The sequence below is a fragment of the Meles meles genome, chromosome 11, assembly GCF_922984935.1.
Source record: "Meles meles chromosome 11, mMelMel3.1 paternal haplotype, whole genome shotgun sequence".
Lineage (NCBI taxonomy): Eukaryota > Metazoa > Chordata > Mammalia > Carnivora > Mustelidae > Meles > Meles meles.
The window spans coordinates 83013710-83039338 of NC_060076.1; the positions used below are offsets into that span (position 1 = coordinate 83013710).

General features: G+C 40.9%; 1 protein-coding gene across 1 annotated transcript in view; it reads left to right on the top strand.

The window, feature by feature from the left end:
* The window catches only part of CARNMT1 (carnosine N-methyltransferase 1), a 40062-nt gene extending 22716 nt beyond the window's left edge, over positions 1-17346 (top strand). Inside the window, exons 4-8 of the mRNA XM_046022210.1 lie at positions 4092-4232; positions 5180-5358; positions 7519-7632; positions 14915-15018; positions 15694-17346. Of these exons, the coding sequence (XP_045878166.1) occupies positions 4092-4232; positions 5180-5358; positions 7519-7632; positions 14915-15018; positions 15694-15795 (640 nt within the window). The 3' untranslated portion in view covers positions 15796-17346. The remainder of the gene's footprint in view (positions 1-4091; positions 4233-5179; positions 5359-7518; positions 7633-14914; positions 15019-15693) is intronic.
* The last annotated feature ends 8283 nt before the right edge of the window (positions 17347-25629 follow it).

Genomic DNA, 25629 nt, shown 5'->3' on the forward strand with positions numbered 1-25629 from the left:
GATCCCAGGACCCTGGGACCATGATCTGAGCCGAAGGCAGAGGCTTTAACCCACTGAGCCACCCAGGCGCCCCCATTTTCTACCTTTTTAAGGAAAATTTTTATTTATTTATTTGAGAGAGAGCATGAGCAGGGTGGAGAGGCAGAGGGAGAGGGAGAAGCAGACTCCCCGTTGAGGAGGGAGCCCGATGTAGGGCTCCATCCCAGACCCCCAGGATCAAGATCTGAGCAGACATTTAACAGACTGAGCCACCCAAGCAACCCCCATTCACTGCTTTGAATAAAAAATATTTCAACACCTAGCTCTGTTAATCCTTGAAATTTTGCCATACTTACTTCATTCAGGGTTTGGTTTTGTTTGTGTGAGTTTTTTTTGATAAATTTTTTAAAAGAAAGATTACAGGGGCGCCTGGGTGGCTCAGTGGGTTAAGCCGCTGCCTTCGGCTCAGGTCATGATCTCAGGGTCCTGGGATCGAGTCCCACATCGGGCTCTCTGCTCGGCAGCGAGCCTGCTTCCCTCTCTCTCTCTCTGCCTGCCTCTCTGTCTGCTTGTGGTCTCTCTCTGTCAAATAAATAAATAAAATAAAAAAAAAAAAAAAAAAAAAAAGAAAGATTACAGATACAGTTTAAACCGTGCCCTGTAAAACACGCTGAGTATATTCTCTTTTTCCAGAGATAACAACTAATACGAAGTTATTACTCTAACCTTACCTTCCTATAATAACTACATGTTTATATACCTTTAAACAAAACACTTTGTTTTTTATATTGTAAAAATTCATAGAATGGTTGTGATGTCATTTCACAATTGACTTTTGCTCAGAATTGTGTTTTTACTGTTTCCCTGTGTGGATCAGCACTGGTCGACAGAAATATAATGCAAGCCATATATGTTATTTTAAATTTTCTCATAGTCACATAAAAAGCCACAGGTGAAATTAATAATATACTTTAATAACCCAGTGTATCTGAAATACTGTTTCAGTATAAAATCAGTATATGACATTGTTAAGAAAGTATTTTACATTCCCTTTTTATACTGAAATCTGTCATCTGTTTTGCACTCACATCACATTAGACTAGTCACATTTTACGTGTTCAGTAGCCCTAAGTGGTGAGTGGCTTTTCCTGTATTGAACAGAGAACTGCTGGGATTTGGATAGAACTGAGCACTTGGAGGGCTTGAAAGTGTGCACACGCCAAACTGCCAGGGGTCAGCTAAGTGTCAGCATGTTGACTCAAGAGAGAGTATTTTGTGTGTTGGAACTTGCTAATCTCCATCTGCAATGCAAAAACCCTTCCATGTCCAATAGAGAAGCCTCTCTCAGGAACATTTCCTGCTGGTAATCTTTGGAGCAAAGAGCGGTGATACCAGCCCGGCCCACGTTCTCTAGATACACAGGAGCTCCACGTTCTGTCCGTATAGGTGTACTCTCCTCCTTCTTGCTTGTCTGGAATAAACTGTCGAAATTGTTCCTGCTGTTATCAGGGATTTCACATTTGTAGTAGATACACTGCTTCTCCATATTTGGACCTTAATAACTAGGTAAACTTTTTGCTTACTTATTTTTGCTAAGAATCTCCAGTGGCACCATTGAGCCCCATATTATATGCCTCTATTCCTGGTTTTCTAAGTTTTAGCCGAGTGTACAGTCCCATCACACTAAAGGTCTATCTGTAGACTTTATTTCCCTTATTTTCCACAGAAATACCTTTATAGAAATGCCCTAGAGTTAACATGCAGTCATAGCAGAAACTGCCTATTAAAATGCTTTAGTTTTATACTCACTATAATTAGAGGGATTTTCCATTATGCTGTTACTGTCCCTCAAAAACGACTTAATGAAAAAAAGTCCAAGAACAAAAACATAGGGAAAAATTCTCTCCATCTTGCTCATTCATTGCTTGAGTTTTTCTTTTTCTTTTTTTCCAATTTTGTGGCGTTTGTTTTAATGTGTCTCCTTTTGTATGTCCACAAAAATCCTTTTGTCATAATGTAGGTGATTGATAGATCATAATCTTTGTTAACTCTTACTAATCAAGGGCTTTGATACAGTCTGCCTTCTTCAGCTTGATGACAGCGTTTTAATAGCAGTTGTATACAGCACTTTCGTCCACAAGGTGGGGATAGAGAGTTCTCTGGGCCTGTTTGGGTACGGAGAATTTGGTAGTGGTAGTCATCAAGTTAACTTTCCATAAGTTGACCAAAAAAAAATTGTCAGTACTAGTATTAACACAACTTTGCCTTAGGTTAGCATAATTTCAAAATTCTTGTTCTACTCAGCTTATCAGCCATCCAAACATTGTTAGTGATTATATTTTATAATGATTTAAGTACTCTATGAGTTTACTTCTAAATCCATTTACTCTTGTTGCATTACTTTGCCCCCCCCTTTTTTAAATCTTTTCTAAATCTAAGGGGAGCACAACCACATGCAAAAAATGCATGTTTTGATTGGGAAAATGGGAACTGAGAAAAGAAAAGAGGTAATTCTGGGAGAGTACGGGTTTTGGTGGGTCTGATAGGGAGTAGAAGAGGAGAGAGAGGCCCCGGCTGGGGTCCCACAGTGGCAGGTCTGTCACCGAAAGGGTGGCATAGGGTGTGGCCAGTAGCTTTTCAAATTCGAATACTAAAAATATGTATACGCTTTATATACTTGTTAGATAAATGATACAGGTAGGTCTAAACCACATGGGAGGATGTTACCCATTCTCTTCATGAGAAATTTAATCAAGTAAGTCAGTTAAAAATTAAAGTGTTCACACACAAACATTGTAATCAGAAATGAGAAGAAAACATTTTATATGGCAGGTTGGCATCAGTTTCCTCACATCAAGTGTTAAAGAATGTCTCCTAATCATAATAAGCCTATTTATCAGAAGTCACTTCTAACAAATTTTGCATTATATCTTACTGTATATATAAAATTTAACAATAAAATTAAATAGAATTTGTGAAGGTTTTTATTCAGATAACATGCAGTTCAGATGGATGACCTGGGACAAATTCCCATGTTACTGTATTTATAGACTCAATTTTCAAATGCCCCTTAGTTCTGTTTGGTTCTTCATTTCAGAGTGGGAAATGGTAGAGGTTTACTGTATGGGCCACTAGTAAAAAGCCCTGCTGCTGTTTGGAGCACATCAAACTTAAAGGCCATGTAGTATAAAGATTAAAAAAGAGAATTATACATGGGAAGGTTTGGAAATTGTTGACTTATGAGTTAAATTTGGAGAATGCAGATAATAGTGAAGTTTTTTTTTTTAATTGACATGATGACAGCTGATTATATACGTTTGCTTTTGGTTTCTATATGAATACTATTTTGGTTTCCTTAGGATTGTATTGATTGGCTGGAATTTCTGAGAAAGTCCTTTGCTTTGCTGAGGCGTTTTAGCCATTTGAAAATGGATGGTGGATCTTACAGTGAAGAGAATTTGTTTCTGTAGTATGATACTAATAAGTGAGAGCAGTTGGGTTGTGATTTTGTGGTTTGGTGTGATGTACTTGCCATTATTTATGCTCGGTTAGAAGGCAATTCCTCATTTTCCCCTTGAGAATATCTTCTTTCCAAATTCTTTTGCCAGCTAAAATATACAGGATCTTAAAGCTATAACTAACCCATTAAAAATCTACATATATTTCATCTATTTAATCACACAAACTACTGTATTAGTTATAGAATTTAGAAATAACGTTTTGTTTCACTGTCTTATGATAAAATAATTTTGTTCAATCTTTGTGTGTTAATGGGTTCCCTTTGGGATAATTTGTCTTCTTGAGATAGTTTTTCAAGTGACAGCTACGATAGGAGTATGAGTGTCTTGATAAGTCTTTAGATACAAGGCGACTCCTTTTTTTCCCCGAAAAGCATTTAGAGCATAAAACCCTCATCCGATATTTAAACATATGATAATTCCTCCTACCCTTATTTTTCATTTATATTTAGAAGTATTTCTCAGTTTTAAAAAGTCAATTTTGAGTGAGCTTATTCTTACTGAATATCTAAGTTTCTAGTCGTTAATGTGGATTTTGCCTTTTTTTTCCTTTTTCTTTGAGGGGTTGGACATAATTGCCTTATTTCATTTCAGGGATCCTTCTAAAGTAAATATTCTGGTACCTGGTGCTGGACTAGGAAGACTGGCCTGGGAAGTAGCTATGCTAGGTTATGCTTGTCAAGGAAATGAATGGAGTTTTTTTATGCTCTTTTCTTCCAACTTTGTACTCAACAGGTATTTAATTTACTTTTTGCTGGAAATAGTAATTTCTCAGAATCAGATTGACTTACCTATTTTTGAACAATTCTGAATTTGAAGATAAATACATAGTGTTTAATTATGATATGTATCATAAGTGTTTCTTAAATTAAAATCAAGTTGCTTATACAAATTACCACTTTTTAATTAGTTCTTAGTTAGCAGAATGTTGAAATGGGATGGGTAAGTGACTTTTTAGAAAACCATGGGACATCCCACAAAACTGAAATGCTCCCTGTGCAGAATTTCAAGACTTTGGATGATCCAAGGAGTATTTTCTCATTTTTCCTTAAACTTCTTCACCCCTTTGTTTCTTTAGTGGAGTAAGTTCAGTGTAGCAATCATAACTTTTTCCCGTAATCAAATTCTGATAGGATGGCCATATATGCTCATATGACTGAGTTGGAAACATCTCTTAGAATTTCTGTGGCCTCTTTTAGAAACCAGTGGAAAAGAGTTGTTATTTTTAAAGCCAGAAGAGGGGCATTGGAAAAAAATAACTAGCTGCTTTGTTTAAATAATATGTTGTCCAGTATGGGTTAGGGAATGGTAAGAAGTTAAAATGGAGAGAATTAGAATAGTTGGGTAGCAAACATAACCCATACCACTTGTTTGAGAAAAGGTTGGCCTGTTTTTTACTTGAGTTTGAGGTTTGGAAATACATTTTTAAAAATGTGAATGAACAACACATTTATATCTCTGAATTTACTTTAATTTTTTTTCCTGTCTTTTAATTCACTATTGGTTACTCATCTACATCTGTATGTGCATTTTCAGATAATTGGTTGGGGTATAGTGGTAACACCTTAGGTATTAATGAATTATATAAGTAAATCCTCAATCAGATTATATTTTAGTATTTAAAGTAGACTTTCTTGGTAAAATATTTAGTTAACACTGAATTTTGTGCTCATATTTTGCAGATGTTCTGAAATTAATAAATATAAGCTTTATCCCTGGATCCATCAGTTTAGCAATAACCGGAGGTCAGCTGATCAGATTCGACCCATCTTTTTCCCTGATGTTGATCCCCACAGTCTTCCTCCTGGTTCTAATTTTTCTATGACAGCAGGAGATTTTCAGGAGATCTACTCAGAATGCAGTAAGTCCAAAACAAGCATTTAAAAGTTTTTGTTCTTTAATCTAAATTTAATGAGCTGATTTTATACTAAATCAAAGCATTGGTCATTCATTGACAAGTTAGGATATTTTCAAAGTTCTGTATAAGGAAATGATGGGAAATACAAAATACAAGATCCCACCATTAAGAAATGTAGACTCTCCTGGGTCTATTAATATAAGACAACATGTGAAAAAAGTTCATGAGTAAGGAATACAGTAACGGTAAAAGTAGATTAGTGTGGGAAAGGAGACTTTTGTAGAGAGAAGGCTGTGACTTCAAGAATAGGGAGGAAGGGGCACCTGGGGGGCTCAGTCAGTTAAGTGTCTGCCTTTGACTCAGGTCACTCTTCCATGATCCTGGGATCAAGTCCCGCATTGGGCCCCCTGCTCAGCTGAGAGCCTGCTTCTCCCTCTCCCTCTGCTGTTCCCCTTGCTTGTGCGCACTCGCTCTCTTCTCTCTGTCAAATAAATAAAAATGTTAAAAAAAAAAAAATAGGAAGGCAGAGGTAGGAAGATACAAATGAATAAGGTAATCAGGGATGGTGGGACAGCCTGACTGGGAGGGAAGGAGAGGTTGGTTTGCTAGTTTAATGGGAGATATGGCTAGAAAAGGTAGGTTGGTTCTAGACTGTGGAAGACCTTTACAATCAGACTATCAAGTTGGGACTTCACCTTGAAAAACTGTTGAAGTTTCAGCTAGCATTAGAGAAAGGGAGATGGTAATGGAGAGAGGGGTGGTCGGGGAGTGGATTGGAGGTAAAAGGAAGAAGAAAAATAGTATCCTAAGAGGTGAGAAAGATCATTCATTCAACAAATATTTATTGGAGCACCTAAGTCCCAGGTATGTTCTAGATATGGGAAAGAGAGTAGTGAACAAAGCAAAGCTCCCAGTCACAGGGAATCTGTTCCAATAGGGAGAGAGGGGCAATAACAAATTTGGTCATGTAAGGAGGAGTGCTAAGGCAGGGTGACGGGGGTACAGAGTGACTGGGGAGAGGCTGTTGTTTATGGAGTTACCAGGGAAGGCTCCCTAAGCAGACTTTCAAAAAAAAATGTTGAGCAGAGTACCTCAAAAAAGTGAAGAGGCAAACCATTAGCTATTTGGGGGGAGATGTTGCAGATAGAAGCAGTGGCGAGGGCAGGTGGATTTAGGGTTGGGAGGGTGCTTGTTCTGCTGGAGGAAAAGCAAGAGGCCACTTTGGCTGGGGTGAAATGAGCAATGGCGCAGTGGGAGATCAGATCGGGGAGGATCTGGTGAGGCCGACTTTGATTGTACTCAGAGAAGTGGGAAGCCATTGGAGGGACTTGAACAGGGGAGTAATGAGATAGTCAAGCTTTTGTTTATTTTTCCCTGAACTCTGACATTGAAAACCTGTATTCCAAAGGTAGAAAGAGAGAGATGGGAAATGTTAGGTGCTGGGGATAGGCCAGAGAGCTAGTTCTCAAGAGAGAGGTGACATAATGGAAGACATCACTTAGGCGAGTACAGGTGACGTTGTTCTGCAGCAGGGCTTGGGAGAGCAGATGATGAAGGTCATCCTCGGTGGGATCAGTGCCTTCACCGCGCTGAGATTTGTAGAATCTAGCCTCTGTCCCTGGGCCTAGTCACGGCCTCCACGGGACACTTGACAGCCTCGTTCCCCTGTTCCACTGGTGATTATCTGAAATACTGGTGAATAGTTTTAAGTATTTTTATGCCATTTCTTTGTCACTTGGCAACAAGTGCATGTGTCCTTCCTGAAACTTGCCAGAATTGGTGGTCAACAGTGGCTTAAAGCAGTTTAAAATTCAAATGACAATTACTTCATCTTAACCCATTTGAAATGAAGGCTAGACATTGAGTAGATTTACAAACAAAACTCTTACAGTTACATTTGGTAAAGATACCTAGTTATATAGGCTATCAGAATGGTTTCCAAGTTGATTATCAAATTATTAGTAAAAACTTTCATGAACTGCAAAGCATCTCGTAAATGATTGTTGGGTTACCCTAACTTCGGTGTTGACTGGAAGAATTTAGCTTCTGTTCTTCTGGTTAAATGAAATATTCATAATCTGTAAGAGCTAACATTTGTAGAAGTAATTAAAAGAAAAGGCAACCTAACATAATGAATGTAGTAATGTGGTTTTCCTTGAATAGATACCTGGGACTGTATTGCTACCTGTTTCTTCATAGACACAGCTCACAATGTCATTGATTATATTGACACAATATGGAAAATACTCAAGCCAGGTGGAATTTGGATAAATCTAGGTAAGTTCCTCAGTGATTATTAGAATCTTATACATGAACCTGAGTACTTATAGCTGTTCTCTGGTAACTTTACGGTACCAAATATTCATAAAGGTTACAGTTATGTTGTATAATTTCCTTTAGACTGTATCCCAGTTAGTGTGGAGTCCTCTCAAAGCAGTGCATGCCCCAAGAGATAACAAACAGGCTTGAGTCCGTGGCCTTCAGAATGGGTCTAGTCTTGCTGGGTTCTGTCATGTGCTTTTTTTTTTTTTTTAAAGATTTTATTTATTTGACAGACAGAAATCACAAGTAGGCAGAGAGGCAGGCACAGAGAGAGGGGAGGCAGGCTCCCTGCCGATGTGCTCTTTTTTTAATGACTGGGTTTCACCACAGATTTTTGCCATTAGGACTAAGACCAAAGATAGAAGTAGGTCTTTTCAAACTTCTGTTTAGAATTTCATGGGACAAATGAGAGTGGCTATAAAATGCAACTGTAATATGAAAGTTATCCCAAACCTAAGGTCCTCTTTCGAAGGAGTCACTTATTTAAATTTCTCTAAAAATTTCCCAGGGAATGATCGAAACATGATACATATAACCCTTGAACAGCGTGGGCCTTAGGGATGCTGACCCCTTGCACAATCAGAAATCTGCGTATAACTTTTAACTCCCCAAAAACTTAACTACAGATAGCCTGCTGTTGACCAGAAGCCCACTGATAACATAAACAATTAGCGTGTATTTTGTCTATGACGGTAGACTGTCTACAGTATTATACTGTGTATATGCTGTGTGCATATCTATACACTGGGTATATTGTATAGTGTATTCTTAAAGTAAGCTAGAGAAAAGAATGTTATTAAGAAAATCATAAGAAAGAGAAAATACATCGACAGCAGTACGCTGTTTATCAACAAAACAAAATGCGTAGAAGTGGACCTGTGTAGTTTGAACCTGTGGTGTTCAAAGTCAACTGCATTACCACTGCCGGGTGAGCAAACACCTTATTGAATTACAAAACAACCCTAGGTTGAAACGGTATTTCTACTGTTTCATAGTTGGAGAGTCTAATCTTGCTGTAAGTAACTAGCAGTGGGGTCCCGGAGCTTACATGTATGGCAGAGACAGCTTCACAGCCCAGAACCAACCGCTTGAATGCCTAACCAGCTAGTTCTGCAGGCTCATCCTGGGCCTAACAGTTCTTGTTAATTATGTGATTAATATTTCTGACCCTGGTTACTGAGTTAGGGGAAGGTTTTATATATTTCCAAAGTGTTAACTTTCATAGAAACTTTTCTCTTTGAGCTTTTATCTTAATTGGTTTATTAATATTTTATTAAGTTACGTAATAACAGTAATTATAACTGCCCGGAACAAATAAAAATGGCTCTTCATAAGCACACTGTTTGATAAGAGCAGACATGCTGGGCTGCACTGTGATCCATCTCAGGCTTCAGAGGTAATAGGACACTTGGATCGGGGGGAAGGTCAGTTCGGAGAGCTTCTACTCTTCATACCACAGAGTTCTGAAACAGTTCGGAGCATTGGAATAACGGAGACGCATAGACCTTAAAAGTAGTTCTTCGGGAGGTCAGTACTTTCCAAATCAAATTCTTCACATGTGTAAGCTGAGGTTACAAAATGATGATTATCTCGGAGTGGATTTTCCCTCCCTCCTGGTGTGCTCTGGGCGTCTGTTCGGAAGAGCGTTCTCACTCTTCGGGCCGCATCCTCGTCCCTTTACGACAGGTGACTCCCAGCGCGGCTCCTCCTGCTCTTCCATTTCCCAGTCTGCATCTCTGGGCCAGGTATCGGTTACAGTCCAAGCCACTGTGTGCCAACTAAGATACTGTGACATCCAGGAAAACCCCTTGTCTTTTCGGACCCATCGTGGACGCAGACTCCCCCAGGCAGAAGCCTGTGCACGCTCCTTTACCCCTCTTCTTCCTCACCGTCTGCACGCGGTCACTACAAGGTGCATCTCCTAAAACTTCTCCATAGGTCTTGAATTTTTTCTGTGCCAGGGCTCCTCGGTGCTGGCGCCGTTGGCATTCGGGGCTGGATCGTTCTTCATGTGGAGGCTGTGGAGAGGGAGGGTTGCCTGTGGCTGGGGCGGTGGTGAGTGGCGTCCGAGGCTTCTACTGGTTCCACTGCAGCACGACCTCCTCAGGTGTGAGGACGGGAATGCAGAATCCGCTCAGCTGAGAACCACTGTTCCAGCTCGGCTCATTGCTTAGTTCAGGCCCTCATCCCTGCTTGCCCGGTTACTGCAGCGCTTCCGGCGGGGGACCCCCACCTTCAGGTCGTCTCCAGTCTTCTGTGCCTCGTTTAGTCCTCCGTATGCTGCCACCAGCGGGATCCTCCCAACACCTGATTCTGTGCCTGTCACACTCCCTACGTGCAGTCCTAGCTTTCGAGAGACCCAGAACTCTTCAGGATTGGGCAAAGTGCCCTTTGTGGTCTTCGTGTCTGAGCTTTGTTATTTCTGTTCTGTACCACCCTGACCCTGCCCAGAGATGCCCGCCCTCTGACCTAGAAAGCCCTTTCTCTTCCCTCTTCTCATGTTGCCTCTTTCCTAGGTGCTCTTAACACTCAGCGGAGGTGATCCTTTCAGGTTGGAGTACATGTTTGTTGTTTTCCTCTTTTATGTTGTCGCACAATCCGTGAGCATTTAACACAACACGGTGTGGCCCCCCGATACGTTTTGTTTCCTCTGGTAGTCGTGAGCTCAGTGAGGGCCGGAAGCTGACTGGCTCTTTACCTTCCGCAGAGCCCGACAACCAGTGGCTCTTCAGTGACTGGTGTGTGTGTGAGTGTATTGTCTCAAAATCGGAAAGTGGAAGAGACGTTAAGATGCCACAGAAGGTTGGCTGCCAGGAGACAGGACAGAGTGGCATTTCTGTCAGTAAATTCATAACATTCCCATGGTTTTGGCGTCAGTCCTGTGGGCCTGGAACAATAATTTTATCTGTAAGCTGAGAGTGCATCAACCCCTGGGGGACGATTTCACTCTAACCACGCTGATGTAAGGCTGGATAATCAACACATTCATAGAAGATGAAACAGTCCCTGTCAGCCGTAGTGGAATACTAAGAAGCTACATTGGATGTTAAATTGCAGTGAAGATGTTGTCTACGTTCTATGAAATCACAAGTGGGAATATTATTAATTTAAAAAATCTCTTTAAGGGGATCTCAAGTACTTTAATATTCCTCAGGTTAGGGAAAGCTAGTGAGAGTGAGCTTTTTAAGGAAACTGTTTGCATGTGTCCTTTGGGAAAGTCTGTTATTAGCAAAATGTAGAAGAATGCCTGTGCATCCTGTTCCTCGTTTTTTCATGGTGACCCTTAAAGACGTATGTGTAATTTATGGTGAAAACTGGTGTGGTGTACATGTGTGTGCACTGGTACGTTGTAGTCCAGCAGTGGAGGGCAGGCAGTTAGCAGACGAAATCCAATTTCGTCTGGAAGAATAAACAGGTTAAAGTACTAAAAAGAAAGACTCGCAGTCTTTTCCTTTCTATGAAGGGGAAAAAACCCAGTTCTTCCCTACTGTGTATTTCTTCCCCGTGTGTCTCTTTTATTCCTCATATAGTAAAACACTCATACTCTGACACGTCTGGTCAGCAAATGTAAGTTTTCCTGCCACAAGCGTTCTCTGTGACACCGGCTGGGTGCCCCCCACTTGAACTCCTGATATGGTCTACCTGGAGGTAGTGTGAGATACCACAGGGGGAGGGGTCAGTCTCACAGGACCCTCTCCCCCATTTCCCACAACTTCAGCCGCTAGTCCAAAACTGTCACTTGTGCCTCTGACCAACTGTAGATCTATGGGCTGCAGATTGGAGGTTCCAGCGAGCCCCTCTTTGGGTGTGATTGCTAGAGTGGCTCACGGAACTTAGCAAAACATGTGGGTTGACCATCTTATTAAAGGATGTGAAGGATCCAGAGGAACGTCCAGATGGAAGAGGATTGTAGGGCAGAGTATCTGGGAAGGGGTGTGGAGCTTCCATGCTCTGTCCCGGGGTTGCCACTCTCCCAGCACCTGCACATGTTATCCCAGTAGCTCTCTGGACTCTGTGCTCTTGGGATTTAATGGAGGCTTGATCAGCCATTCCATTTTTAAGTCCTTCTTCCTTCTCAGGACATTAGTGGGGCAGGGCTGAAAAATCCAACCTTCTAATCATGGGTTGGTGTTTTTGGTGACCAGCCCTCACTGAGAGTTGTATCATTAGAACCAAAGATGCTTCTGTCACCCATGAATTATGAGTTTCAGGAGCCCTGTGTCAGGGACCAAAGTCACAGGCCTAATATTCGAACAAAAGATGCTCCTGGTGTTCTTATCACTTAGGAAATTATGAGGGTTTCAGGAGCTTTTTGCCAGAAACCAGTGTGTATATTTTCTATCATCTTGCAAGTACCAAAGCAGATCTTTATAAAGTGTAAGGAGTCTTATCAAATTTTAAAGCATTATAAAGCTGAATGTTTTTTGAAACATGAGAGGTTTCCTGTAAAAGGTAGATAACTGACACATTATCTCCTTTACACACTGAGACCTTGTTGCAGTGGTTGTAAAAATAGGAAAGGGTCTAAAACATTGACAGAGAATGGCAAGGAGGTCATCAGGAGACAACAAAATGTAACTTTTTTCAGATGGGGGTAGATGGGTAAGTTTTGCAAAACACCCAGTGCGAACAACAGGTTGACCTGCAGTAACCCTGGAAAATGACGGCTATATGGAGGACCTGGAATAATCCTGGAATATGAGTGACTATATGGGGAAAAAGAGAAGTTGAAGATCTACGTATGGGGGCCTGTGGACCCCTATAACCAGGGAACCAAGTTCCAGTCCGTGCTCAGGCAAAGACCAGAAGTTTAATTTACTGGAAAAAGTGAATGGGAGAGAATAAAATTTATGAAGGCATGACCTAGTAGAGAGTGAGGATGAGATGTAGGACATAAAAAAAGGATATTGGTTAAGTCAGCTTTGGAAAATGAGCAGGCAGTAACCACCCCACCCCACCCCCGCCCCGACCTGCCCCCGCAATAGCTCCTTGCCCAGCCTGTACAATTTTTTGCTGAGGTTTGAGTGCCCGCTCTTTTGTTTTGAACAATTGCAAGCCATGTTTCTTTAAGTGGGCATTTCAAGATAGCTACTACAAACTTCCTTCTAATTAATGTGTACTGTGTGTTTTTCTGTATTTTAAACCCTTTCTCTTTGTTTTAGATGTATCTTAGGAGCATCATAGTTACATTTTGTTACCAATCTAACATTCTCTGTCTCTTAACTGGAATTTTTAGAACCTTAAGGATATAAATGGTTTAAGTTAACTTGTCCCAGATTTGGCACGTAGGGCCTCCTTTCCCGTGTCCATTTGACATTGCCTCCTTTCTGGCATCACCACTGTTCCAGGCTCTTCTTGTATTCTCTCTGCCAGGCCCTGAGAGTAGCCATCCTACCCCCCCAAAGTATCCCTGGTTCTTTTTAATAGAGAATAGTACGTAGAAACATTAGGTTGATTGTACTTGTAGAAGACTGAAATACACACAGAGATGTTTGTCGAAGTACCATCTGTAATAGACTGTAAAAAATACTCAACTGTAATGGTTCTCCTTGGGTGGTAAAATTAGAGCTGCACAACTGTACATTCACTGCTCTGCTGGGCATTGTGGTGGACTCACAAGAAACTGAAGACGTGTGCCTTTACTCATGTAGCTTGTAATCTGGTTAAAAAGTGTGGATTACATGAAAAATAATCAGTGAGCAAAGCCATACTACATTACATGAATTTTAAAATAGGCTATATTAAGAGAGTGAGCAGTAGGGCTGGAAACTTAGATGGATTATATTAAAACTTGCTTTCAGCAAGGTTTGGGAGCATGGCTAAAGCTCGAATTGGGGAGTTGGAGCTCTCTAGATGGAACACAACGTGAAGAGAGGTACGATATGACCTGAGTATGTGAGAATCCCTGGGGTGTTTAGATCTAAGAAGACAGTAATGCTGCAGGCTCTTAAAATAATGGAGCAGGAACATCACACACTTTAGAGCTGGATGGACGGCTCTGGGGCTCTTCGTGTCTATAACAGGGCTTCAAAGGCTTCGGGATGGTCTAGGACACAGCAGTGCTCAGTAAATGGTAGCTGCTGTCATTTTTGCTAGTCCTAATAAAACTAACAGGAAGTTAAGCTTGACAGATAGTTTGATGGCGAACCATTGTTTTCTTCTGAAAAGAGTACCGACATATATATTCATAGCCATTTTTCCTAGTGGTTTATGTAGGGTAAAAAAAGAGGAGAGGAAGAAAACGTTTTAACGCTTAGTAAGTATGTTCCACAGAGTGATGAGCCTTTTGGGAGGAGAAACTGCCCTGTTGTTACTCTTCTTGTGATCAGCACATTAAATGAGGGGAAGGGGTGGTGAGATGGCACTGGGCTTGTCGTTAAGCCAATGAAAGGAAAAGAGAAGATTGTTTAGATTAATCCTGAAGTAACTATTGAATGAGAGTGTGGCCTGGATGAGGCTGATGATGGACTGGGCAGAATGTGAGAGATTGAAAGCCTAGAAACTCTGGTTGGAGTCGGATGATAGTTTTTGGATACATGGAATGAGAGAATAGTAAGGGGGGAATGTCCCTTTGAAAAGCTGTGGTTGCTGTCATTTACTGAATGCCTTCTCCGTGCCGAGCACACTGGGTGTTGGGGAGCTAGGGACCGGTCCACGGGCACATGACCAGTGAGTGTTAGAGCTGGGATGTGAGTCGTGCACTTAAAGAGCCTGCTCTGGTGTCATGTCTTCCTTCCAGGAAGCCTCGCCTCTAACTTCCCCGGTGCACGCACTCTCTTAGACCGAGGCTAGCTTGAGGACCCTTCTGTTTCCACACGACACGCCCTCTGCAGCTGCAGTTGTGCGTTTACTTCCGGAATTATAATTACAGCAGACTTTTGGAATTTAGGGACTTCGCATTCCCCGGTCCAGACTTTTGGAATTTAGGGACTTCGCATTCTTGGGTCCAGGTGCTCCCTCAGTAACCTCGGAGTTACAGGTGTAGGGCTCAGATGTGGAGAATCACAGTGCAGCCCGGGTATGCCCCACGGACTCCCTCCTCACCAGTGTAGGCCCAGCACTCAAATGGGCCAAAGTTTCAGGGGTTTGGACACATGCCTTTGGCAGATGTAAAGGTTCTGTTCTTTTTGTTTGTTTGACCTCCTACCCATCTTATACTTCAATTTTGGAGTTCCACCACAGCAACTAGTGCATGTGTATATTTAAGTAATTCATTCATAATATCTTTAAACCATAGGTCCCCTACTGTACCACTTTGAAAATTTGGCAAATGAACTTTCCATAGAATTGAGCTATGAAGATATAAAAAACGTCGTTCTACAGTATGGATTCCAGGTGGAGGTAAGGATGGAATGACGTTTCACTTCCAGCGCTCTCAGGAATGGGAATATCATGACAGTTCCTGACTTTACTTAATTGTTCTCTCATCCACAAAGTGGAAATAATAGTTAGCTTTTAGAATTACTAGGATTTGGCATAGTGTGTAGGTAAATGGAAAACTGTAATCCCTGATGTCATCAGTCAGCTCTCAGTACATGGCAGCTTCCCGTTCTCAACAGCGCTGGCCCTGGTAGATGGGCAGATACCAAACCCACGAGCGTCTGGAGGAGCAGATGGAGCGGGGAGGGCAGTGACAGTGTTCACTGTGTATACTTCTGTAGTGTTCAGTCTTTTTTATCATGTGATTATAAGGTTTTATGATACTTTGACTTGTGTTTTAGTTGTATGTTTATTTAAAAGCATTTCATTCATTAAAAAAATAAACAACAGATTTGTTCCTAAAAATGAAGAGAAGCAATGTAACAGAGTTGTGGAGAGCTCCAGCTCTTATTACGGGTGTGACCATGAGCAATCTGTTCTTTGTAAAGTGCGATTACTAACAATGCCAATCTTAAGAGGGTATGTGTACGTAAGAAGTCAATTAATAGAGTACGTTTGTAGTGGTACCTGTCACAAGTACTGTTTGTATTATCCTCATGGTCATCATCATCGTTACGATTATTGTTTGCATTCCAGGTGGAAAAAGAATCTGTGTTGTCAACATATACTGTGAATGATCTCTCTATGATGAAATACTACTACGAATGTGTCTTGTTTGTGGTCCGTAAGCCACAGTAACGTTCTCAAGTGGTATCAGCAGGAAAAGAGTTTGATAAGAGCAAATCCTGAAATAAACAACTCAAAATCAACTATCCCAATGACAGGACACAACCTCAAATCAGTGGTGCCTTCTTATTCCTAACAAAATTTAGAAATAGCATCTATTTTCTTAATACGTCTATCGCTTTTTCAGAAATATACTATGCCATGCATATTTGTACTACAGAAGTAAAAATGGAGGAAATGTCTTCAAGTATACATTTTCCCTGAAGCCCAGAATGGTCTTTCAGTAGAGAAAACTTTATCTCCAGTGGTCTTCATGAAGCTGTCTGTTGCAAGTCTGCCATATTAATGACTACTAGTATCGAAGTCCCCCCAAATCTCTGTTTTGTGTGCATTGCACATATTATTTTTAGAAGAGTCTGAGGATCCTCTGTCACATTCAGCATCTGGAATTGGGACTTCTGTTTGCTTTGGACCTAAGCAATCTGTTCATAAAATGTGTGTGTGTCCTTTTAATCACTCAAATTATTTTTTTTCTAGCTCAGCTGAATTTAGAGAAGCATCAACCATTTCATTTTTATGAAATGCTGAATTTAATAAGATCACAAGCCAGTAAAATGCATTTAAGCATTCAAGTAACTGAGAGTCTTTGGGGCTTACTAACCTGAACCTTATTTGAAAGCATACTCATCATGAATCACTCTGAAATGTATGAGATCTGAACACTCTTCAGTGAGGCACAAAAGCCTTTATTCAAGGTACTGCTCAGAAAATGGGGAAATAATAAAATCTCCCATTTGAAATGTATGATTTTAAACTAGAAGTGAATACAGTTTGTCAGTGAATGTTTACAATTATGTCTTTTCTTTAAATTACCTGGATCACAAAAGCAAGCACTTTTGTTTTGTTTTGTTTTGTTTTTCCAATAAACTGTCATGATGGTATTACCGTGGGGAAATTCTGAATATGAAATTCAGGGATAACTTACTGCCCGTGGTCTTTGTCTTCAATATTGTAAGCAGCAGCCATTCATGTAATTTTAGGTTAACACCAATTTTGTTCCCTGATAGCTGGAGTTAAAACCGTATATGCTGCTTTAAATTTCTACCTCTAGCAGATCTTTTCTATTGGAGGGAGTTTTCCTTTATATATATTTTTTACGTTTATTATTTTGTTTCTAGTAGCTTGGAAAGCAGAGATGACTGATGTTGTAACCTTTTCTTGGGAAAAGGAAGTAAAGTCTTGTTGGGTATTTTCACAGGTGATTATGATGGCATTAAATGACCTCTGTGGCAATTTGAATTAGATAGACTTAATCTCAATAATGTACTGTCGGATTAATGTCATGTTCTAATAGGAGAAGTTACTGGTGAATCTTTAGGCCTTTTTTGTTAGGTTGGAGGAGTTCACACAATTTGGCATCTTAAGTAGGAGCTTTTCCGTGGCCAGTGAGGGAGCTCTTATGGCCTTTGCTCCTGTTACGCAGTAAAGGGCTCTGTGAAGTTTAGTTGACTTGCTAAATTCTGGAGGCCTTAGCCTCTTGAGTTAAAAAAACAAACAAACAAAACAAACCCCAAAACTATTTCTCTTTTTTGTGTCACCCCCTACCCCCAATACTTGGCAGATGTTCAGTTATTAGAATTTTCATTAACTACCGTGTGAATGAATTTTCAATTAATTGGTAGGGGGAAAAATCCAAATTTGTTTTTGTTTGTTTCAGGAAAAAAAAAAAGAAGTTTAAAAGGATCCTAAGTATTTAAAAAATCCACTGAAAGGAAAGGAATGCAGGCTATTTCTGAGTAATGTAGAAAGGCTTTTTATTCACTGACTGGTATTCACTTTTTTTGCTTGTATCAGAACAAACGATCTTGTTTTTTCTCATAGAGGCAAAAATATATTGGTAGTAAGGACTCGGCTTTGTTACTTAAAATTTTGGCTATCAGGTTTTATTCTTTAATAATATTACTTATATTTCTAAATTACAGCTTAGCTTTTAGTTAATTCTGAAATAAGTTATTTCATTTGTTTTTAACTTCTATCATGACTACTGTTTTTCAAATATTCTACATAAATCTGCATCACTTTTTTTCTCATTGCTTTTGTAGTTAATATATTCAAAACTTGAAAATTGTGGTATCAGTCAGTAATAGAAGTGTCACTGGAGGATTTAATTTTCTATTTCTTATGTGTAGTCCTAGCTACTAAAGTATGTAAGCCTTAAAATTTTTTGTTCTAATTCCTTATATTAGCTCGATATACAAATGTTTTCATTTTCATAAAGCAGGAGGAGATAGGTCATTGTGCTTGCTTCCCCCCTTTTTTTCCATATTCTGAAGTGGTGCAGGGTAGGGTATTTTAATCAAGTGAGCAAGATGGGAAATGTAAAATATAAAGAGAAGCTGTATAAATCACAGTATAAAATTATGAAGTTTGGGAACTGTAAAATGTACTGTATTTATATGTAATTCTCATTCTAAACGTTGCCACAAAGGCTGAATTGGAAGCTTCATGTCTGCATGAAATTTCCTATATTTTTAATGTGTATGATGGACTTAATTTTTCTTGAATATTAAAGTCTGCCAATTGCTACGAAACAGTATTTGCTTGGTTGTTTCCATCTAAATCAGTAACAATTGTAGATGTGGGAATTTGAATTCTTAATCCTAAACGAGCTTATTCTTATATGCTTCTAGAAAGTCAATAATAAGAGTACTTGGTCTTTGAGTATGTTAGGTCTTAATACTATTTAATCTTGGTCTCTGGTTTTGTTAAAGAACAGAAAATAACTCTAAAGGACACCAGTACAAGAGAGTTCCAGGACCAGCCATTAGTAGCAGAACCGATGGACTTGGCGCTTACTCTGGGTTTGTTCCCCTGAACTGTTGTTTGCGATCTCAGGCAAGATGCTCTAAGTGTGTTGCCTCATCTGTAAGAGGCTTGATACCACTTACTTCAGAGGGTTTTAGGCGGTCATGTGCTGCTGTGTGCGGTATCCTATGTGAAAGCACCTGGTAGACAATGTAATTTCACTCTGTGTTGACCGCTGTATAGTGATAGAAAAAGATGAAGATTAGTCCCAGGACATTAATTTTAATGTTATGGTGAAAAAAAAAAATTTCAGTGGAATCCTGGGGGGATTCAAAGATGACACGTTACGTATGTATCGATTCTTGAATATTAAAGTTTGCTGGGAATTGTAAAGAAATTAAAATGGCAGGTAACGGGAGAGAAGGCACAGGCAGAACTTTATGGAGGGTTACTCTCACTTGTAGAAACATGCTAGTACTTGCCTCTTATAGAGTTGGATTATTTCTCATGGATACACAGAAGCAGAATCAGCCAGCCAGACAAAATCATGTGTATTTTCAATCAACTTGCCTTTCAAAATGATGAACATTTTCCATGCCACCGATAGTGTTTTGGAATAATTTTGCATCCATTCTCTGGCCAGTACTAGGTTTTGCTAAACTTGTCGTTTTTGGCAGTATGACAGGAAAATGTATCTAATTTTAATATTCATTTCTTTAACTATTACAGAAGTTGAACCATTTATTTAAGTGTAATGCCCAAAGAGAGGTATCTTTAATCCGCCAGTCTAGGTTTTCAACTGGTATACCAGACAGGTCATTGGCAACAATCCAGAAGTTCATAAAAATCCAGAAGTTCATGTCTAGCTCCATCAGCGGGAAGACTGGCCAGTCTCAGAGCACTGCCTTGAGTTCTAGCTACTGATAGGAAGGAGCTGCTTCTGGATTTACCCGGCCGGCACTGAGGCCTGAGTGGCTACAGCCCATTGGACCCTGCTAGGTTTCAACGTAGCCAACCAGGGATTGAGGCCCAGGAGTTCAGCTAATGTCTGTGAGTCAGGAGTCCCATTGAACCAATGGCTTTGCTTTAGGTGGCAGAGTGGGGCATTAAGTTTGCCTCCAAAGGAATAGCTGCCATTTTCTCATAGCACCAAAAAAGCTGCTAGGGCCAGGCCAGCTACACCCTTGAATATGCTATTTGTTTTGACTTGGAAGGCTTGTTGGGTCCTTTTCACCTTGGTAGTCATCAAGGCCAAACTGACTCACCTCCAAATGAGAACATCAAACCCAACGAGGCATTCAGTCTCAAAAACTTAGTAGCAGATTAATAACTTCCTTCTTTTGTACAAAGGTGTCTTTGGTGATTGTCTGGCATTTGATTCTGTTGTAGTACTTGGCTATGCCTGTGAGAATTTAGGCAGCCAGTAAGTCTTTGAAGCTGTGGTTTCTCTCTCCTGGAGTTCAGTATTATTTCTGCTGGACCACCCAGGAAGGAACAGCCCTTGACCGTGACCCTTAAGTGGAAGGAAATGTGCAGGCAAATAATACATCAGATCCATGATACATGTACTGAATTGGCCCAAAGGGCCTCAGTGAGAGGTTATTTTTGAGGTATCTGACTCCTTAGTGAAAACAACTGTGATTTTTCTTTTCTTTCTTTTTTTTTTTTCAGGCCTGAACCTAGGTCATTACAAAGGCTTTACCTGGCAGGTTCATGGAACAAAGCTGGCCTCACTGGACCAGACTTAACTGCACTGCAGTCTCTAGTGGGACTTGCAGTAAAAAATGCAGGCTCCTATGCACAGCGGCAGCCCTGGCCCAGTGCCTATCAGCAGCTTTGGGATAAGCCTTCCTCAGGTGCCTCTGCTGACACCTGCTAATAGGAGGAGGGAAAGGGGAAAACTTGGAAACCACATTTCTAACTCCGGCTCAGTACTTTACCCACTCCTAGGTCCCCCTCCTCTTCCACCCCACCCCCCAGGTCTGCAAGCTTGCAGGAGCTTGTCTGGACTTCCTTTAGCAATGAAAGCACTACCATGTCTGTGCAGACCCCGCTGACCCCTGACTGGTGTGCTGTCCCAGGATGAAAATGGAGCAGAAGCTACCTGTGGTTTGTCTGGTTCAGCCTCTTGCTTGGACTATTGAACCGATCAGAGGTTTGACTGTGAGTTTCGCCTTGGCTTCTTGTATTCACTTGCCTAGTTAGCCACCAGCTCTCCCTGGCTCACATGAGCCGCTAACAGTTTTTCACACCTTCCTTCCCATCACAAGCCCTGTCCCTACTGTCAGTTCAATTCAAGTGTCTTTTCCCCCTATAGGATCACAGAACCAAGAAGTTTAACATGTGCATTACGGGCTACAGCACAGCAGTCCAGGAGACCAAGTTGCCTCCAGGTGGGAGGCAAGTCCACGGAGACAGTGGGAGGAAATGGTGGGAGGGAAGCCTGATTTTCTCGATTGACCTGACTCCAGAGATAATGCCCGAGCAGGCTGCTGCTTCTTCCCCCCTGTGCTTCCAGCATCCTAGGGCCCTTTACTTGGTGCTCGAGCACATGCCACTGTGCTGTCTGGCCCAGTCTTCTAGCTTTGGCCATCTGGGCACCCAGAGCCCCAACTTCACTGCCAGCCACATTTGGCTGTGGCAAGACTTTGCACTGATAGGGAAGGCTTCTTCCTCACTTTCGAGGGGCCCCTACACTCAGTTCAACCACACGGCCGTCTGTTTTCAGGTCCTCTGTACTGAATAGCAGATTCCTCATCGCTGACCTTAATCTCAGTTGGGGACTCTGTCAGCAGATGCAGCCTTACTGCCTTCTGCTGGGGCCACAGGGCTTGCTCTATGGTGATAACATCCCTATCTCTTCCTGCCAGGAAGAGTGAGCAAATCTGGGTGCCATCTGGGTGACTTACCTCAAACCCACCTGTAGCTGTTCATCACTAACAGAACAGGGGGGTCTCATTACTTTCCTGCCATATTCACCATGTAGGTAAGAGCACATGCTGCTGTATCCTAGGAGGTCTCATATTCCTGAACTGGCCTGTAGGACTTCATCCTTCCAAATCTGGAATGCCAAGTCTCTCAGCATCCCAGACTTGTCAGCAAAACTGTGGAGTCTGGGGCTTGGTCTTACCCTGATGACGAGTGAGTGAGTTAGCCTATTAGTTTCATGTGTGCTGCCAGAAGACAGAAGTTACACAAAAGTAGAGGATTCCTGTGCACCCTCCACCCAGCTTTCACCCCAAAGTAACATTTCACATAACTATAAGACAGTAATCAAAACCATGAAATGGAAATTGGCATGATTCTGTTACTGAACTACAGAGCTTGAAGCATGCCAGTTTTTGCAAGCACGTATTAAAAAATCCTACTTTTCAACTTTGCGATTTATTTCTAAAATGGGTTTCTTATTGATAGTATGTACCTAGGTCTTGCCTTTTTATTCATTCTGATTGTCTTTTTTTTGTTGTCTTGTAATTGGGTATTTAAACCATTTACATTTTAGAGTAATTATTGACATGGGTGAATTTAAACCTACCATTTTGCTACTTTTCTACTTGATCCATTTCTTCTTTTTTCCTCCTTTCTCATTTATTTCTGGACTCATTTTCTTGATTTCATCTCCACTACTGGCTTATGAATTACCGCTCTTTACAAAAAGAAGTTTCAGTGGTTTCCTTACGGCTTCCAATATACATTGTTATTCACAGTCCACCTTCAAAGTATTATACCACTGAATATATAGTTGTAAGTATTACCGCTCTTACAATGTACTTCCAATTCCTTTCTTCCAGCTATTGTCATACATTTTACTTTAATGTGCATAATAAACCCCAGAATCCATGGTTACTATTTATGCTTTAACTGAATTCTTTTGAGGCAATAAAAACAGAAATACATTTTTTACTTATCTTCATTTTTATAGTTTCTGGTGTGTGCTGCTTTAAAGATCTCTCTACAGATTCGCTCGCTCGCTCTCTCTCTTTTTTAAGATTTTATTTGACAGAGACAGAGATCACAAGTAGGCAGAGAGAGAGAGAAGCAGGCTCCCCACTGAGCAGACAGCCTGATGCAGGACTTGATCCCAGGACCCTGAGATCATGCCGAGCTGAAAGCAGAGGCTTTAACCCATTGAGCCACCCAGGTGCCCCTCTACAGAGTCTCTTGATAATTTCTCCCTTTGGTATAGTCTCATTCCTCTCCCTCCCGAAGTGTGGGCTGCAGTGGCTCACTTCTAATGAAGAGATAGGGGTAGAAACGTGTGACTTACATGAGCCGTCCTTAGCAGCAGCTATCCTGGATATCATATTGTAAGCCAGGAGGCCTTCTGGCCTCCTGAACTGCTCCAAGTCTTTCTCTTGATCACCCAATGGAAAGCCATGAGAAAAACCAAATCTTGTGAATGCAAACATCCCCTGTGTCTGAGACTTTTCCAAACAGAATGGTAACCCACTATTGCCAAGAATGTAAAATGCCAGTCACGAAGGACTTCCGTTCTTCAGTCGGATCACTTGGCATTAAGGGAGACAATACGTGTCATGAGGACATTTCAAATAACCCCATGGACAGTTCCACGTGGTGAAGAAAGAAGGCCTTCTCCAAACAGTTACATGTGTAGAATGAGCTTGAAAGTGGGTCCCCCGGCTCTAGTCAAGACTTCGATGAAGCCCCAACCAACATCTTGACTGCAACCAGGTGAGCAACTCTGGTCAGCAACCCTAAATGACCCAGCTAAGCTGATGTTGAATTCCTGACCCACAGGTTGAGGAAATGGGTCAGGTTTATTGTCGTAAGCCACAGAGTTTTGGGGTTATTTGTGACAAAACACTCTTCACTTCTTCGTGCGGATCCAAGTTTCCATCTGGCAGACATACTTGCACCCAAAACTTCCCTTAACACTTCTCATTGCAGGTCTGCTGGCAGTGCATTCTCTCAGATTTTGTCCGAAAAATCCTTCATCTCAAGTTTTATTTTGTAAAAGACTTGCTGAGTACAGAATTCTAGGTTGACCTTTATTCTTTATAGACCACCAGTGTGTAGATGAGTACGCTGCTGTCATTCTTATTTTTGTCTCTCTCAATGGGTTTCTCTTTAAACTGGTTGTTTTCAGTTTTAGCAGTTGGATTGTCTATGCATGTGTGTTTTGGTTTGCTTTTGCAATTTACCCTGTTATATCTGTGTGGTCGATGTTACTATTTCTGAAAAACCTTACCTCTTCAATTATTCCTTCTGCCCTACTCCCTTCTTCTGGGACTTCTATTGGATGTACATTAGATGGCTTGTCCCACAATTCCTTGATGCTCTGTTCAGGTGTTTGTTTTTTATTTTTATTTAGTTTTTACTTTTTATTTTCTTCTTTATGTTTCCTCTTTATGTTTCCTTATCTTCACGTTCCTTGAATCTTTCCTCATCTGTGTCCATTCTAATAATGAGCCTGTTAAGAATTTTTATGTTAGGTTTTTTATTTCAAGCATTTCCACTTAACCTTATAATTGTATAATTAAGATTATATAAATAATTCGTAATTTTAAAAAAAGATTTTATTTATTTGACAGAGAGAGAAAGAGATCACAAGTAGGCAGAGAGACAGGCAGAGAGAGAGGAGGAAGCAGGCTCCCTGCCGAGCAGAGAGCCCGACGCGGGACTCGATCCCAGGACCCCGAGATCATGACCCGAGCCGAAGGCAGCGGCTTAACCCACTGAGCCACCCAGGTGCCCAAAACAGCCACTTTTGACACCAAACTCCCACAGCAAAGTCAAAGGAGAATTTATAACTCACAGCAATAGCATTAGCCCAAGTATTAATTTTGCCCAGTACCCTGAGACCCAAATCTCAGAGTGACACAAGATAGTGCTAGGGGACAGTTGGCACAAGCATTGGGTTGTATTACAGAAGAACCTTAAGCTTTGGAAATCTTACTCTTTCATGATGGGCAAGCAGAAAGTGTGACTGACTTTGCACTAGGAGAAGATACTATGCTAGATGGTAAATAAACCTACCCTTTGTTCCAGGAGACAGTCTGTGTCTCCCAAGCCTGTTCACTGTACATATATCCTTGAAAAGATAATCTAGAATAAAGTTAGCCAGTACCTCTGCTTGCAAAATATGCTGAAATGCAAAAAACCATGGGAAATTGCTCCCAACAGAAGATAACAGAAGGCAGAGACTAAGCGTTGGCCTATAGTAAAGAAATTTGTAACCCAGACAATGCAATACCAAAAAAATGTACACGTAAATATGTGTATATATATGTGAACCTTACTTTTTTGACTAAATATGTTTTACCAATTGTTCTAGATCCATACACATAAATTCCTTTAATAAAATCTGCATGTCTGTATGTATAATACACACACAGACAGACACACAATGCTAACAAATAACATTTAGATTGTTTTCAACCTTTTGCTATTCAGCTTTATATTACAATGAGTAGTTCCAGTACATACTGCTTTGTGCCCATTCTCAGCGACACATTCATACTTCTGGTGTAAATTCCTGAGGGTGAGCAGTGCATTTTAAAATTTTCATAGATTTTGTCAGATAGCTCTCTCAAAAGGTTACATTTAAAACAAGGTATCTGTTTCTCAATATCTTCACTAACACAACCTATTATTAAACATTTTAATGGTGGCCAAGCTGATGTTGAAAACTGCATTAAAATCTTTGTTTTTTTGTTTGTTTTACTCTGCACTATCACAGACACCTGGGAAGGAAGAAACAGAGTGCAGGAACACAGACCTGGTCAGTATCCCAGCCTCACTAATTACTGTGCGGTCTTCACTTTTTCCTTCACCCCACAAACACTGAGAATCTGCATTGTGTCAGGAATAAGGCTTGATCAAAGGTCAGAAGTTACTGTTTTTCCCACCAGAGCTTACATAGCAGAGGAAAGGTGTCAAGTAATTACAAAACAACGAAAACAAGTAATCAGCTAATCGTAAGAACTGAGGTCACCGTCATAAGGGACAGGTACAGGGTACTCTGAGCAGTAGGGAGATGCTGGCTTAAGACTTTCCTAAAGAGGGGCGCCTGGGTGGCTC